At 39.7% G+C, this 16,295-nt stretch overlaps 1 protein-coding gene across 10 annotated transcripts in view; it reads right to left on the bottom strand.

Moving 5' to 3' along the window:
- The window catches only part of gulp1 (GULP, engulfment adaptor PTB domain containing 1), a 121,548-nt gene that overhangs the window by 40,282 nt on the left and 64,971 nt on the right, over nt 1-16,295 (bottom strand). For 7 of the 10 annotated variants that reach the window (XM_020712831.2, XM_020712829.2, XM_020712836.2 and 4 more), the window contains one exon: nt 4,100-4,179. In XM_020712831.2, coding sequence (XP_020568490.1) covers nt 4,100-4,179 — 80 coding nt within the window. Of the gene's footprint in view, nt 1-4,099; nt 4,180-5,918; nt 5,997-7,592; nt 7,741-7,769; nt 7,896-16,295 lie in introns of those variants that run through there. The other 3 variants (XM_011489570.3, XM_011489569.3, XM_011489568.3) reach the window with 3 other exon arrangements.

The raw sequence follows: 16,295 nt of genomic DNA, 5'->3' as shown, positions 1-16,295 counted from the left end.
TTGTGTTTCGTGATTTGCTGTTGTGTTTTCGTATTTGCTGTTGTGTTTCAGTATTTGCTGTTGTGTTTCAGTATTTGCTGTTGTGTTTCGTGATTTGCTGTTGTGTCTCATGATTTGCTGTTGTGTCTCGTGATTTGCTGTTGTGTTTCGTGATTTGCTGTTGTGTTTCGTGATTTGCTGTTGTGTTTCCTGATTTGCTGTTGTGTTTCCGTATTTGCTGTTGTGTTTCATGATTTGATGTTGTGTTTCGTGATTTGCTGTTGTGTTTCGTGATTTGCTGTTGTGTTTCGTGATTTGCTGTTGTGTTTCGTGATTTGCTGTTGTGTTTCGTGATTTGCTGTTGTGTTTCGTGATTTGCTGTTGTGTTTCATGATTTGCTGTTGTGTCTCGTGATTTGCTGTTGTGTTTCATGATTTGCTGTTGTGTTTCAGTATTTGTTGTTGTGTTTCATGATTTGTTCATGTGTACTGGGATTTGCTGTTGCTGTATCTTAAATGAAAGCGTGTTTTGCACCTCCCGGCCACCGTACTTATGTATTCAAATAATTTGCAAAACTAGTTTTACCTGCAAATTAATTGAACAACATATTTATACAAACACTTTATTAAACACGTCATTGCTAGCACTAGCAGCTTCATATTCTTTCCACACATCGCAGTAGTGAATTTTGAAATAACTTGTGAGATTTGTGGTGTTAAAGCTTGACCTTTTCCCTCTTTGTGACACTTCTGTTGAACACATTTTGCAAACAGCGAGTGAGTCTTTGGTCTCAGACACGGTAAAACAGGCCCACATGGGTGAGAGCTGCGCCATGTTGCAGACAGAGGTCTCTAGTTCAAGCCCTGAGAAATGACGTATCCTACATGCTACAGAAGCTTACAGGATGGGCGGGGTGAGCAGACACCTTGCTGGCACAAATAAATACAGAGTGGTGAGTGAGGAAGCGACGACAGTTTAAGCTTTTGGTCATCTGTCCATTTTATCAGCAAATCTTTTTCTTATCGGAATTATGGGCATGATGTCAGACTGTCCATTATCGGACGATAATTATTGGTATCCGATAATATCGTCCAACCCTAGTTGAAATGTTGGATTTTTATTGAATTACATTATTTCTTGGTTCTTTTATTGTTTGCCTTAAAAAAGATTAACTTTAAAAAGGAATTTGAAAGGATTTGGGGAGAGACATACTTCATTAATTTATTTACATAAGAAAAGAATACCACTGATGTGTCTTTTATTCCAAATTGAATTTCTCATGTGTTTGTATTATCAAGCTTTAGGTTGTCCCAGATTCTGTGTTTATGCAAAAATGAAGTGTTTCCATTTGAAAGGTTAAACATTACATATCAGTTGCAGTTAATTTTTCGTGACTTTACTTCACTGCTTCATTTTGGCTCGATGTGAATTTGAGTTTGACACCCCTGGCATAGATCAAAATATCATGCAATATCAAACTTGAACAACTTAGACTTTTTTGTCTTTTTTTGGGGTCAAAATAAATTATTTGCCAGTGTGCAACTACATACATTTAAAAACGACAACAAAGACAATTCTTTGCATGATTACAGCCTGTGGACTGAGTGCAATATATCCCACACATGTCAAAACATCAAGAGTATTGTCTTTTCCCAAGCTGGCTGAATATTGTGTGTATGTTCATGTACATGTTTATGTACTGTTTTTGTTAAAAAGGCTAGTTTATAACATGATTATTGAAGATTTATGCTGCTGTTCCTTTCCTATATCTAAAGGATGATGCTCCAAGCCTTGTGACCAAGTATAACTTTGTAGATCAGTGTTCTCCTTTTGGAAGAAAGATGAGTCATTTGCAATTCCTCCATACCTGCATACTTTATTCCTAAATGACTTGCTCTGAACTTCTGGCACAGTAAAACCTTGGTAATCTTGCACTAAGATCTTGGACTTTACAACCGCCATGAGCTTTACATGGTCTGACCTTGAGGAGCGTTTTGGCATGCTCAGTCCAGACAAGATGAGGAGAAATTCCTGAGTAATCTTTCTCACTGTAGAGTGATTTACTCATAATGCTTTGGAAATGGCCTTCAAGCCTCTTCCAGATTGATAGGCAGCAATAACTGCAGATAATTTCTGATGTCTCTCCCAGGAATCCAATCAACAAACACTTAAAGGCAACAGCAAACTGCCACAGTCTTGATTTTGCTGTGGAGCTACTGTAATGCAGATGCATGAGTTGGACCTTACTCTCATAGATATTAGGAGGGTAATTGCTATTTTTTAATCCACGTCAATGATAGTTTAATTGAATTTCGATTCATGCATTTATGTCAGTCTATATTTAATTGTTTTTAAGCCTCATTTACTTTGTTTTGACGCATAAATCCTTAAAACTCAAAAATAAACGTGACTTTTTTCTCTCAAACATTCATTCAGTTATACGTTTTTTAAACTGCACATTCAAACAATAAAACAAATGTAGCAAAATAAACCTAGTATTGCCTTAGTTGCATGCACCTGTATGGGGGTTGACCCGTACGGGTTGCCTGAGACCGCAGAGCAGGGGTTCTCAAAGTGCGGCCCGGGGACCAATGGCAGCTCGCGGGAAGATTTTTTTGTGGCCCTCAATAAAAGAGAGCCAGAGCCGGTTCCTTTAAGGAAAATCGTTGTGTTGTCGAGAAGAAAAGGCAATTTCAAGCTAAGTGGACAAATGCGTACTTTGTCGTACCTCAAGGGCTGGATAAAGTCATGTGCCTGACTTGCAAGCAGGTAATTGTAATGCTCAAAGAATTCAAAATAAATCGGCACTATGTTACAAATGATAAAAACTATGACAAATTTACCGAAACAATAAGCTCCAACAACTACAACGAGGCCATGCTGCACACCAGATGTTTACAAAAATGGCTAAATCCAGTGAAGCTGTGACAGAAGCTAGCTACATTGTGGCTTTGGAAATGGCCCGGAGTAGCATGCCCTTCAGTGACAGGGAGTTTGTAATAAGAATAAAGGCTGAAAGTAGCTGACATTGTTTGTCCAGAAAAAAATAAAAAATTTGAAAAAATAATTCTGTCAAATGATACAATTACTAGAAAAGTAGAAGGTCTGGGCAGCAACCTCTGGTAAACTGTACAAATCACACTTGGTCATTAAAGTTTTTTTAAAAAAAATTCTGTTTATCTTTTTTTTTCTCACCAAAATTGGCCCCCAGTCTGATGTCGAGTTCCTAAATTTACCCTCCACTACAAAAACTTTCAGAACCCCAGCCGTAGAGGGTTGTAGACACATCGTAAAACTAGCGCAGGTGTGTCTTGCAGTTCCCACCTTCCCTAACCCACCTTCAGGGATGTCATTAAACTGGAAGGTGCATGTAGTAAATTTAGCATGAAGTAAGGACAAATGTTAGCTTCTCGCACTCATCACGTTTGGGTGGTGCTGTCCAACGGTGCCCTAAAGCCACAATGTATTCAGTCTCACCAGCGGCGGAGTTAGAACATTTGAGATGGGGGCAGGACGTAAAATACTTTTACGTAAAAAATATGTAGTTTGAAGGGCTCCAGATTTCATTTAAAAATATTGATTTTGTTATGTTTGCAATGCTTAAAGAAGCTTGTATTGATGATTTCTTAATCTTTGTCAAGAGATACTGATAGTGACTCAAAAATGAGGTGCAAAGGCAGTGGCCCCCTCAGTAGCTCCGCCCCCGTGTTCACTCTACAGGGTCATCGATTTCTTGCAGGCCACCTGCGTGCCCCTTACAGGTTTGCCCTTTGGTTTTTGCCCTCAGACAGCCTGTATCCACCCATTAGGGCAGTTGTTACTAAGGCATAGGAAAACATTTGTACCCCAACACTTAAGACTCATGTGGATTAATAGGAATTCATGTTCAAATGTAGTTAGAAAGAATCACTTGTGTGCAATGAAACAACGTTTACAAAATGCAGTAGAAAAGAGCAAGAATAAGCTGTACCTGTATTAGTGATTGTTTTTCTTCCAATAAAAAACAGGTCCTGTAAAGTCAACATGTTTCCTTTCCAGGCTACTTTGCAAAGGAAAACTTCTGTGCTGCTTAAACAGAATTACCTCAGCATCATTTTGTAAACTCAGGACATTTGCTCACCTTTTTTCCTGTTGAAGGCGCGGTTCATAGTGGAAAATGTAAGTCACTGAGGCCCCCTTGGTTACCTGCCAATCTTCCGTCTAGAAAACAGAAAGAAAAAGCAGCGAGATGAGAGAGGGGGAATTACATATGGCTCGGGCTTCAAACCTTCACTCTGGGACGCTAGAGACCCAAAAAACATACACTAAAAGGAAAAAAAAAAGTATATTCATATAAAATTATTGCTTCAGTAAATTTTGTATGATATTTATTCAGTACGACAGTCCAGTGAAAATCTCTTCATAACCACAACAAAATACCTAGTCGCAAATGCTTGATTTTTGTTTATTGTTTTTAAAGAAAAAAGATTAAAAAAAAAGGCTCAGTGGGACACCTTCACCTGTAATCATAAGCCTTTATTTTATTACATAAAAAAAAAGTTTTGTTTTAATTCTGGAAATAAAATACTATTCCTCTTGAAGACAAAACTGTTAAAGCAAATAATTATGTGGAATGGGAGAGCGTTTTAGTTTCCAATCTTTTAATGGTCTCATGGGGAAGTTCAAGCAGAATGTGCCGTAACATAGTCACTCCATAACAATATCACTGCTTTTCTGGAAATGGAGCAATTTCTTTTGCAAATGAAAAGTGTCTGCCTCAGCAGCGTGACAGCGCTTTGACTGTTCTCCACGAACGCGCAGCAATCTTCAGGCTGCAAGGACAAACCCAGCTCAACTAGGCAGCTGTCAACGTTGTCCACAATCAATATCCCAAAGTCTTTGGGGCTGCTGGAGAATATGCGAGGAAGGTCTGCCTCATGGCAGCCACTTCAGGCCTCCGTCTTTGCAAACACATTAACCTCAGCCGAGCAATTTGAGAAGTAAATTAAAACTTTCCGTGTCTGCCATTTTTCATTTTTCATGAGAAACGTGAGTAATTTGAAGTTCTCTGTGATGAAAAAAAAAAAACAAATTTTACTCCAATCACTCCGCTAGTCTTCCATCAATTTGAACCCTCTGGCACACTGGCACTAATACATTTTTACATGAAGAAGAGCTTTTACTTTGATGAGAAGTCATGTTATTTTAAAGTGGTTTAAAGAAAAAAAAAAAGACGAGTCTATAAATATTAATAAGCGTTTAAATTGATGGATAATGGAGTCAAATAAAGGGACTGAAATAAAAAACTGATGCATGTTACGTGTAGAAAGACCTACTGCAATCATATTTTCATCTTTTGTAAAAGCGTTTGCAATGTTTTTTTATTATAATTGTGCTGTATTTACATTTAGTTTTCGTTTTCTAGGACATAGTTTCTGCAGAGCGGCAGAAATTCCCCTCTGAGTTGTGGATAGGTTGGTCGGCATGGGGCAACCCTGCCCCACTTCCCGTCACACATTTGTTTATATGCTCTCCCGCTAGCTTACAGCCCCTCACAGCTTATCAGCTAGATGCCAGCTGAGACAAGGAAAACAAAGATGTACACGGATGTATCTGTGGATGCATCAGAATGGCGCAGAGCAGTGAGCTTGTGGGCCATCCAGCGTCTTTTCTACGTCACAAATAAACTCCTTTTCAAATTGCATTATTTGTCTGCTTCTGATTCACAATTATTTGAATTACAAAATATTTTGCTACACAGTTTTATGGTTCTTTATATATGTCCTGCATCACCAGTAAAATGCAATAAGAACATGTTAAAAAACACCCCAAACCATGTGTATATCTTAAAATAAAATATTGTCATATTTTGCTGCCAGAAATCTTTTTTTACTTGGACCACTATGAAGCAAGTAAACCAAAAACTGAAAAAATAATCTGTGGTAGGAAACTTAACTCACCTAAAGAGATTAAAGTCCAAATAATCCAACAGAAAAGCTTTTTTTTTTTTGCTTCAGCAAAGGCTTTGGAAAGGGGAGCAGACCATTTAAATGGAACAAGACTTAGGGTGGGGACTGCTACATTCCTCCATCTGCTGAGACAGAAAGCCTTTGCTGCTTAGAGAAAAAACATCCTTACTCATGGGTCAAAAATGTTATAGTGGAAAGAAAGAAAAGAAAAAAGAAAATTCACACGGACAGATCATCAAGAACGCCTCTGCTTCTATTTCTTAGAGAACAGAGAAATACAGATCTTCTTTAACCGTATGATAACCTTGGCAGCAGAGGCCTTGGTATTTAGTCTTAATCTTTCTGATAAGAAGCTCTTTGGGTTGAAATGACCTCTTGCCTTTTACATGTTTTGCTGTAAGATAGTGTGTAAACTGTAAATAAAGTCTCCTTTTTACAATTTCTGGTATTTTTCCTTTTGATCTTTGAACAGTTATGAAAAAAGAAAACGGCTGAAGATCTAGACACGTTTTTTAAAAGAAAAAGATAAAATGAGTTTATTTTAAATAGAAGCTGGGTTTCAAGGGAGCAGCAAACCAAAAAAAAAAAACAAACAGTGAAAGTAAACTGCAGAAAACATGAGAATACACAGAAACAATTAACTATTTTCAAAGAACAATAAAAATAAACCGGATTGGACTTTTGCGGTCTGATGGTGAATTATCAGAAAAATACCCTGCAGACTCCAATTTGGACTGTGGGGACTTGAGATTTTAGCAAACACAAAGGCAAAGCCTGGCAGCAGACAAAGCCCGGCTGGCTCCATGTTTGTTTGAAACCAACATACCTGGATGTGCTGCAGTTCTGCGCCTGACACTCGACTGTAATATTCCTCTGTTTGATTGACAGCGGCACCGTTGGGCTTGTTTTAATAGCTTCCTGTCTGGTGATTCAACAGAATCCCTGGGGGAAAGCTGCTGACCCACAGTCCCACACAGACATACATGCATGCACACACACTAGTGCGCAGCTTTAACACCGGGCTGCAAACATCCTCTGTCTCCCCACGGTGTTTACCAGCTACAGGGGGGGTTGTGTTTGCTGAAATCCTCTCCAAATGTGTGCAGGACACAAGCACAGTCAGTCATGTGAAAGGGTTGTGGTCCATTTTCATTAAGGCTATTATTCAGAAAGCAAAACAAGACAAATCTATAATAATTTGACACATAAATCGACGGACTACTTCTAAAGTATACATTTAAATAAAATAAAAAAGGAACAAAAAACAGCATTCCCCTTGTACGAAATACGAGGCAGCAGAAAGTTGGAGCAGTCCAACTGGAGTGACTCAAAAATGTGGAATTTAAGTTGGGAAATCTTCCTGGAAACTATGAATCCAAAGGCAGATGTTTGACAAGAACCACCGAAAAGGCGCAAAGAGAGGAAAACAAAGCATATCCCATTTCTATGCCATATATCCACTCACTAATCTGACCCATATGCATCCAGCGGTAGGCTTTTAACATTGTTTAGAAGTCAATCTTGTGGTAACCACAGAATGCCTCGGAGACCAGGACCAACACACATCCTTTGTTTTCTAAACTTTATCTGCCAGGGAAGAGCAACAGATGAAACTCAACAACAATCTCTGCATAAACTTAGTTTCTGACTTCCAAATTCATTTACCTGCAGTCTGAAGATTAAGGACACAAGAAAGCCACCTTGCTGAGTTAAAACCCTCCTTTTCACCAAAAAATGGACCAAATGAAGCACCTTCCGCACCAAGACGACTACATCCAGAGATAAATTCCTTTGAGAGAAACACGCAAACAACTAGAACTGAGATAAAAGCTCCTTACTTGCCTTGAAACTGCAGTGGAAGAGCGAGGAGGAAGTTCCAGCAGGACTTAATAGTTTTCAGCTGTGGACCAGATGGTGCTGCGCTCGGCCGCGGTGGGGAGAGGTGATGGGGTTTGCAAACTCGACAAGAAGTTGCCTTGACACGAGATACTTGACATTCAAAGCTAACTTCCTCCGCCTACTATTTGTCTAAAAAGAAGTTCTGGAGAGTGAGAAAGGAGACCCCTTTCGACAGGAACTAATGCACTGCAGTGCACACCGTGCCATTCCAGGGATGACCAACAAAAAGACATTGTGCCAGAGTTTTGCAGAGTGACCCCTCAGCTGCATCGCGCCCATTTATCATCCCACTATGCTCACTGGCGACAACCTGAGCGTGGCTCCCTCACATCAATCACAGAAGAAGCTTAATGATATGCTGTAGAAGTCAGAAAAAACTCTGCAACTTCCAGCAATGTAGTTGCAGAGGTTTATTGAATTATGTCAACTTAAAACACTGTTTCGAGAGATAATCCCTGTCATTCTGGAGGTCAATGACAGAAGGAGCTGAATGACTATCATCCAACACTTACTAATCCTTTTTTCTTTACCTTAAAATTTGAGATGAGAGAATCTAAAACTAAAGCTTATTGCTCTCTCTCTCTCTATCTATTTTTGCCACCAGAAGACTCTTTTTAACTTTATTTAACTTGTGAAAAGTTACAAGATAAGAAAAAAAAAACAACACAGATTAAAGTCTAAAGCCTTTAGTACTTTAACGTGACAGTTAAGCTACAGACACACTGGCATGTGACGCATCTTCAAGAATGTCCGAAACACAAAACCGCCACCTACAGTTGGAAGAGGCTGAGTGCAAAATGTCAAAGTTGTGCAAATGTGGTGAATCTTGCTCCAGGCGTTTTCTTTCAAAGCTCTATTCCCAAAAAATGAAAGACATAGAATTCCAGCTGGGCACAAACACAATTCATTTTTTTCTTAATGTTCAAACAGCTGGAACTTCTGTGAAAAGGACAACAAAAAAGGAAGCCATTCATACGTCACTATCCGAGTCACTGATTGGTCAAAGTTCAACCTGGTTTAACTTACAATGTCCGCTCAATGGCCACACGGACTTAGAGCCTGAAAACAGTCATAGACACTTGCATAGCTATGCATAAATGCAAAATTTGGAATGTGGAAACCCTAAATGTGCGTTTACATAGACTTGAACATGTGTTGCTTGTTGCTGAGGGGAGAGTGAACGCAGCTTCAGGGTTATTGTGTCTTTAGAAATGCCTTTAGAGACCAATCATCAACGACCTACTATGGTCATCCTGATCTATTTTAAAAGCATTCCCAGTTTGATTGTTTTTTTTTTAGCTTACAGCCCCTCACAACCCCAACCTAACAAAAATGGTGAGCATTCGGAGCTGTCCAGCCATAAAGCTTTGAGCCAAATGTCAGCTCAGACAAGGAAAACAAGGACGTAAAAGAAATCTAGTCGTCTAGATTTGCATCAGAATGGAGCAGAGCAGGGAGGTTGCAGCCCGCCTCTTGTACATTGTATCTCACAACTACAAGGTTTAATCACCTGTATTTTTTTATCTGCTTCTGATCCACAATAATTGAAATAAAGAAATACCCTGAAATACATTTTTAAGCTAAATTTTTGAATATATGTCCTCTAACAACAGAAAATGCCCAAGATCATGTAAAAAACATAATTTTCATCAGAGTGGTCTTTAAAGAAACATAATAAAGCAGAACGTCCTCACCAGCAGTTAGAAATGAAGTAGTTTCTCAAATGGGCAGCTAAACATCTAGAAGAACCTTTAAAGTTCTGAACAACAGTCGTCCAAGGAAATAAAAATCTTCCCAGACTTGCAGTAGTATAAATGTTTTTAACCCTGATAGCTGCAAAACAAATAGCTTTGATTAGAAACAAAGGTTCGATATTAGGTGCTTAAAGCATGGAGGTGTCAACATTTGGGCAGTTATTTGTGATGTCACAAAGGCCCCAGAGCGCATCCGAATTGCACAAGCTCTATGATTTGCCCCATCCAGTGTGCACCAGCTGAAGTGTGGCAGTAGACAAGATGGCACATTGCTGCATTCCCTGCACGTACTTTAAATGCATCCAAGGCTGGATTTTGTCGTTAGCGCAAGTATTTAAGATTAAACCTAAAGTTAAAGTCCCAAATGGGTTCTCTGCATTTGTGTTCTCTCTCTGACCCCGGTTGCTGTCCTGCATTAACCAGAGAGGGTAAAAATAAAAAAAAACAAGAACCTTTTTTTCATTATTGGCTCGATGAAAATAAGAAAAATATCATACATTTCAGGAGGTCCGAGCAGGCCGGCTCCCGATCCCGTAGCGGGTCTCTGTCTGGCCACCAGCTCTCCTCCCAGGAGCTGACATAGTGATCGTGATCGTAGCACCTCCATCGGTCCTGCGACAGACTGTCCAAGGTATACCCGCCTTTGCCAACAGTAGCTGGGACGGGTACTGCTTGGCTATTTGGTTCAGACGGGTACTTAATTACACCATGCTGCTGAAATCACCCTGCTACCAGACCTTCGCACCGCACCGTCACTCAACTTGCAGCGCAGGATCTCAGATTGTGTCTGTGCCGTTGACTTAACATTGAAACTGGCAGCATCGGGGCGGCCGTGGTGCAGCGGTAGGGCGGTCGACCCATGATCATAAGATTGCAGGTTCGATTCCCGCCTTGCACGCCCATGAGTCGAAGGGTCCTTGGGCAAGACACTGAACCCCACCTTGCCTCTGCTGGTATGCGGGCGCCTGTGTTTGGCAGCGGAGCCGCCACCAGTGTGTGAATGTGTGTGTGAATGTGTGTGTGACTGGGTGAATGGGTCTGTGACTGTAAAGCGCTTTGTCCTTGTAGGAAGAAAGGCGCTATACAAGTATACGCCATTTACCATTTACCATCTGTCGCATTCGGTGTGAACGCAGCTTAACCCTAACCCCTAATCCTAAACTTAACCCTTCCTCTGGGTCTGTGCGGCCATTGCTGAATTTTATTCTTGGCCACACAGACCCAGAGGAAGGGTTGTAAGGGTCTTCCTAAAATTACGTGTGAATAGTCATTTTCTTTATGGCATTTCATTTCATTTGATGTCCAAGTGAATTTAACAATCTGTATGTGCTAGCATCAAATCAGTTTTGAGCCCCAGACAGTGCTGCTCGATGTTGCAATGCAGGCTCAATCATAAGGTCATTCAAAGCTTTTTTCATTGACTTATAAAAGTTCATTTTTGTGTGTAATTTTATTAAACAGCAGGGGTCCGGTACACACAAATGTTTTGTCATTCCACACATTTTTCAAAAAGTCTCGATTTAGAACCAAAAATATGTCACTTTTCTTTCTCGCTAAAGATAAACTTTTGAGAATAGAGACTGTCAGTCGGTGTCGTTTGTGAAGGAGATTTCAGAAACAGAGGGTGCAGATTAACATTAATTATGGCTTTTTAAGACTTTTTAGATTTTTGGTTAAAACGTCAGAATCATAATTAAAACACCACTGGGAACGTTTTATTAAAAAAAAAAAAAAAATGTCATAGGCGGACTTGAATGACAACCTAGCTTTGTGCTTTACCTTTTCCTGGGGGGGGGGGGGGTATGCCATCTTTTGTTTGCCACCCAGAAAAAGAAAAAAAAGAAGAAGAAAGAATTATCAAACAATGTTTACGAGCCTTGATTCCAGATTCTAATCATTTCAGCCGCAGCTGAGGATGCAAGCATTTGTGATAGTCACAGGAGAAGCAGAGATCTGCATCTAAATGAGAATCCTCTCCGTGGATTTTCACAAAAACGTGCCACTTCCTTGTAATTAGAGCTCTGTGTCAGCAGCGATGAAAGGAAGATGTAAGAGGTTCAGGGAGCGTCACAGCTTGATCTACTGAAAACCTAAACTCGCCAGCAGGCGATAAAACAGCAGCAATTAAAAAAAACAACATCCTCTGTACATGGCCAATAAGAGTTTATTTTGACTGAAATTGCACTTCTTTGTTGCATTAGGTTGACACGATTTAGTTGTTCTGTAAAGCCCGTCTTCAGGGTAAACAAGATAAAACAGCGAAGCGTATGTACTGCTGGTGGAATGCTAACATCACAAAAATGAACTTTTACACAAAAATCTGGCTGCTGGTGAGAAAAGCACAGAGGAACAGCAACATTGACCCTTGTGCTATCTTAGATGACCCCACCCTTACATTGACGTGTTCTCCCTACCATGACAAACGTGGATAAAGGTGGAAAGATTCATGTAATCCATGGACACCAGTGAAGATCACAAATCATTGAAGACAAAAGGTTCAGAGCACTGTCTAGTGGGTCTAGATGACCCAACTCCCAACGTTAAAGTGCCTAGGATAGCACAAGGGTTACGTCTGTGGGTGGGATCCTAGCTTGTGAAATGATGTGCAGAACTATATCATCCTAATGAGCTAGATCGATACCATTTTGTGTATTTGTCGTCATTTCCTACGGTGCTATGAATCTATAGTTGTTGAATTACTATTTTCTACGTTTTTAACTAGACTGCTTTCAATTAGCACTATTGACAGCTGATTTGCTACAAGAAATGAATTATGAAGAAGAAAGTGACTAGACAAAATAGTCATAGGAAGAGAAACAAAAGGTAAGCCTGATCTAATTTTAAAGATCGACATTTCATGACAAAAAAACAAATGGTATTACAACCCTCAAAAGACTTAAAACTTGTAGTCTTAAAAATGTTAAAACATTTAAAACTGTCCAAAAATGTTTCAAACAGCAGGAATTTATGACCAAATATAAAGCAAACCCTGGAATTCTAAATTATGCAGTTCCTCAAAAGACCACTTGAGGCTGGAGTCAGCTGGGCCCAATACAGGCTTCATTTTTGCGTTCCAGTCTCCAGTAGTTTAGAGTTTCGGGGTCAAGAAAAGTCTCTGTTATTCTGACTTCTTAGCAATGACATTCTTGCTGCAGCTAGCCGTCTTCTCTTTTCTGTTAAGATTGACACTAGAAAAGCCGCTGTCCTGTGAGCCGCCAGTCATGTAGATCTGAGAATCTCTGGTTTCAGTTAGGACTTTGGGTCTGACAGAAGTTCTTCCAGTCTGTCTTTTGGAGCACCAGAAATTGAACTCATTGACACTTTGACTCTTTTTGCAGTTTCTCAGTGGGAAAAAAAACACATTTTTCAATTTTATGATTTCCCTATTTTATTTATCGGTTTGCGGTTTTCTGTTCATTTTGGAAACAACACACCACTTTAAACTATTCAACACAGAAGCTTTGGCCCAGTGTTGACATTCATTTATATACACTAACTTGTTCACCGTTTATGCAATTTACGTAATTCCAGTGGAATATGGAGCGGAGAAGAGCAGCCTTGCTCTGATATGCAACACTTTACAGCAATGAAGCGCTTATGCAATCAACGTTAACAGAGAAAATTGTAGTAGGTTTAGGGGATGTCATCTGGACTTGGTTTTTAAAGGAGTCAGTTTACGCGATCAAAGTGAATCCGCTCATCACGTAGAAAAGTGTCTCAAAGTCGCTTTTCTCTGTTAACATGTCTATGAAGACTCTCATTCATCCAGGTTGGTTCCATTGTAGTAGGTTTAGGGGATGTCATCTGGACTTGGTTTTTAAAGTTGGAAGACGTTTCACCTCTTATCCAAGAGGCTTCGTCAATTCTGAAATAGCTGGTCTAAGAGCTGGTATATATGCGCTCATGGGGGAGGAGTCAGACCTGAAACTGGAGGTGTTGTCCACTTAGCCTATGTGGTTTCGGGTCGTTAATAGTCTTTTGTCCTCAGCTGGGGGTTGGGGAGTCAGTGACTCCCTCTCCAAATTGGTCGTCTCTTTCAGCGGTTAACGACTCAGGTGGAACTGGTTTGGTTTGTTTAGGTTTCAACACACTGCCGTAGATGGATGGAAGAATAAACCTGAGACCACCATTCTTATTAAGAGAAGGTTTATCCTTCTTGACAAAGATGGCTTCTTTCACTCCTCGCTCAAACCATCCTCTCTCTCTGGCTAGAATTCGGACTTCACTGTCCTCGAAAGAGTGGTTTGTGGCCTTCAGGTGGAGATGTACTGCAGACTCAGGTCCACCCAACCTGGATGAATGAGAGTCTTCATAGACATGTTAACAGAGAAAAGCGACTTTGAGACACTTTTCTACGTGATGAGCGGATTCACTTTGATCGCGTAAACTGACAGAGTTGCAGTAGGTCAAGGAATGAGTGTTTTAAAAGTGTTGAAGGGTTAACTAAAGCTTAGAAAGATTTGGTAGCACAGTGTCTTTCAGCACTGCTTTCCTGCAGACAGAGAAGGTTGTAAATAATCGAAAGCATTTGAAAAACCTGAGAAATGAACTAAGGTTTAATGAATTTTTATTGGTCATAAGCATCTCTAAATTGTTCATTAGGTTCATGTTCCCTGTAAAGACTTCTAAAATGAGCACATTTTTTTTTTACTTTAGGTAGACATAACTTTTTTAACCTCTAGCTGTTCACACGTTACTTTTATACCATTTCAGAATATAAATGACACTTTACCACCTTAAACCACTGAAATTTCAGATGATTGTCGGTTTTATCATTTAACCAAAGTTTGTTTCTGCTTTTATGTGCTTACGATTTCCATCAAATCATGGTTTTTATGGTAGATTTGCTAGAGTTATGTCCAACAACAAATAAATAAAAATAAAATATGTTGATGTAGCAACAAATTCATGACTGCTGGAACAGTGTTTTTCAACCTTTTTTGAGCCACGGCACACTTTTAACTTTGACAAAAATCCCGCGGCACACCAGCATCCAAAAAAAAAAAAAGAGAAAATCAGTCTGTATTGATCTACAGCCCCTCTGCAATCTCACATGCATTTTTGTGATAATCGTGGCAGAAAAAGCTGGAAGCTGCAGCAGTTTTTTTGTAAAAGATGAAATAAAAGTTAAGTTAGAAGATTTAAAAACTGTTTGATGTGTGTTTATTGTGATTTCAAGTCGTTTAACAAGGACGACTAATTGTCACTTTAACCCAATGCATCATGGGAGATGTAGTGCAAACAGCCCCCGAACGCCAGACAGACAAGTGTCTTTGAGCTTCATTGTTTTCTTCACTTTTTCCACGGTCTGATACCGGATTCTGTGGAAAGCTACACTGCTAAAGACGAGCTTTAGCTGGTATTTTTGTTGGAACTTAGAGCCTTTACAAGTTAAATCAGAACAAGGAAGTGAAGACTTCTGATTGGTCAGACTGATGGCATGTGATTAAGTCTCCAAGAATGATAGGTAGAGACAGTTAAAGGGGCAGGACTTTTCAGAAAACAGTTATAGCTGCAGCTAAATCGCGGTACCGTCATTCTTATCAAAATGTGTTTAATACAATCAAATAAACACAAAGAAAAAAGTATTTGTATGATCTTTCATATTCCTAACTACTCAGTGTTTTATCGGGGCCTGTTTGGATGAACCAATATCCTGGAGATGGTAAATGTTTTTAGATCAGTTAATCAGGGCAATTTCCCACGGCACACCTGACCATGTCCCACGGCACACTGGTTGAAAAACACTGCTCTAGACAAGTGGATTGAAATCCAGTAATCTTTTTCAAAGTTGTGATAGGTATTAACAACCGTGTATATGTTACAAAGTTTCAGTAAATTTAGGCTTCAAATTTCAGATTGTCCCCATCTTTATTACATTTTGCTACAGGGGACTCATGAAAATCAGACTTTATTATGAGTTCTCTATATGATTTTATTAGTCTTCCATCACTGGAAGGATTTACTTCACTTCGTTGCATCAGCTTTTAGAGGTCTCTGTATTTTATGTGCCCCCTGAGGTTCCACCACAGCACCTGCATTGGAGTGAAGCAATTTCGCAAGTTCATTCCACAACATTCTTTACTCTTTTTTTTCCCCTCAGTCATTCTGGTGACCATGTGCTAATGATCTTCAGCCGATTCTCTGCATCCTTCACTTTTCCCAGCTTATTCTTAGAGACAACCCACATGCCTTCTGAACACAGTCCTTCTTGTTGAAATCGTTTTGAATCAGGAGTAGACAAGAAAATGCCATTGAAAATATGTTACATGCCCAAGCTCTCTGCTACCACTAGATCCATGTACGTCTTTGTTTTCCTAGTCTGAGCTGGCATCTGGCTGTAAACTGTACAGCTGGATGGCTGAATTATTGATCACCCTTTTTGTTGCACCGGTAATGTTAGGTTGGGGGTGTCAAGGGATGCAAGCCAGCGGGAGAGCCTGTAAACCAGGGGTTCTCAAAGATTTTGTAGCGATGGACCAAATTAGGAACTCGACAGAGTAGGGGCCAATTTTGTTGAAAAAAATGGATAAACAGAAAAAAACTTTTTTTAATAACTTTAATGACCAAGTGTCATTTGTTAAATTAACCAGGCCCTCCAGATGTTTTCCCAGTTGCGGTTGGTTGTTGCTGCCCAGATCTTCTTCTCGTCTAGTAATTGCATCATTGACAGACTTAATTCTTCAAACTTTTTCTTTTTTTCTGGACAAACAAT

This window comes from Oryzias latipes, chromosome 21 (genome assembly GCF_002234675.1).
Source record: "Oryzias latipes chromosome 21, ASM223467v1".
Classification (NCBI taxonomy): domain Eukaryota; kingdom Metazoa; phylum Chordata; class Actinopteri; order Beloniformes; family Adrianichthyidae; genus Oryzias; species Oryzias latipes.
The sequence above is the reverse complement of the archived record's forward strand: the minus strand, read 5'-3'. Positions and strand labels throughout refer to the sequence as shown.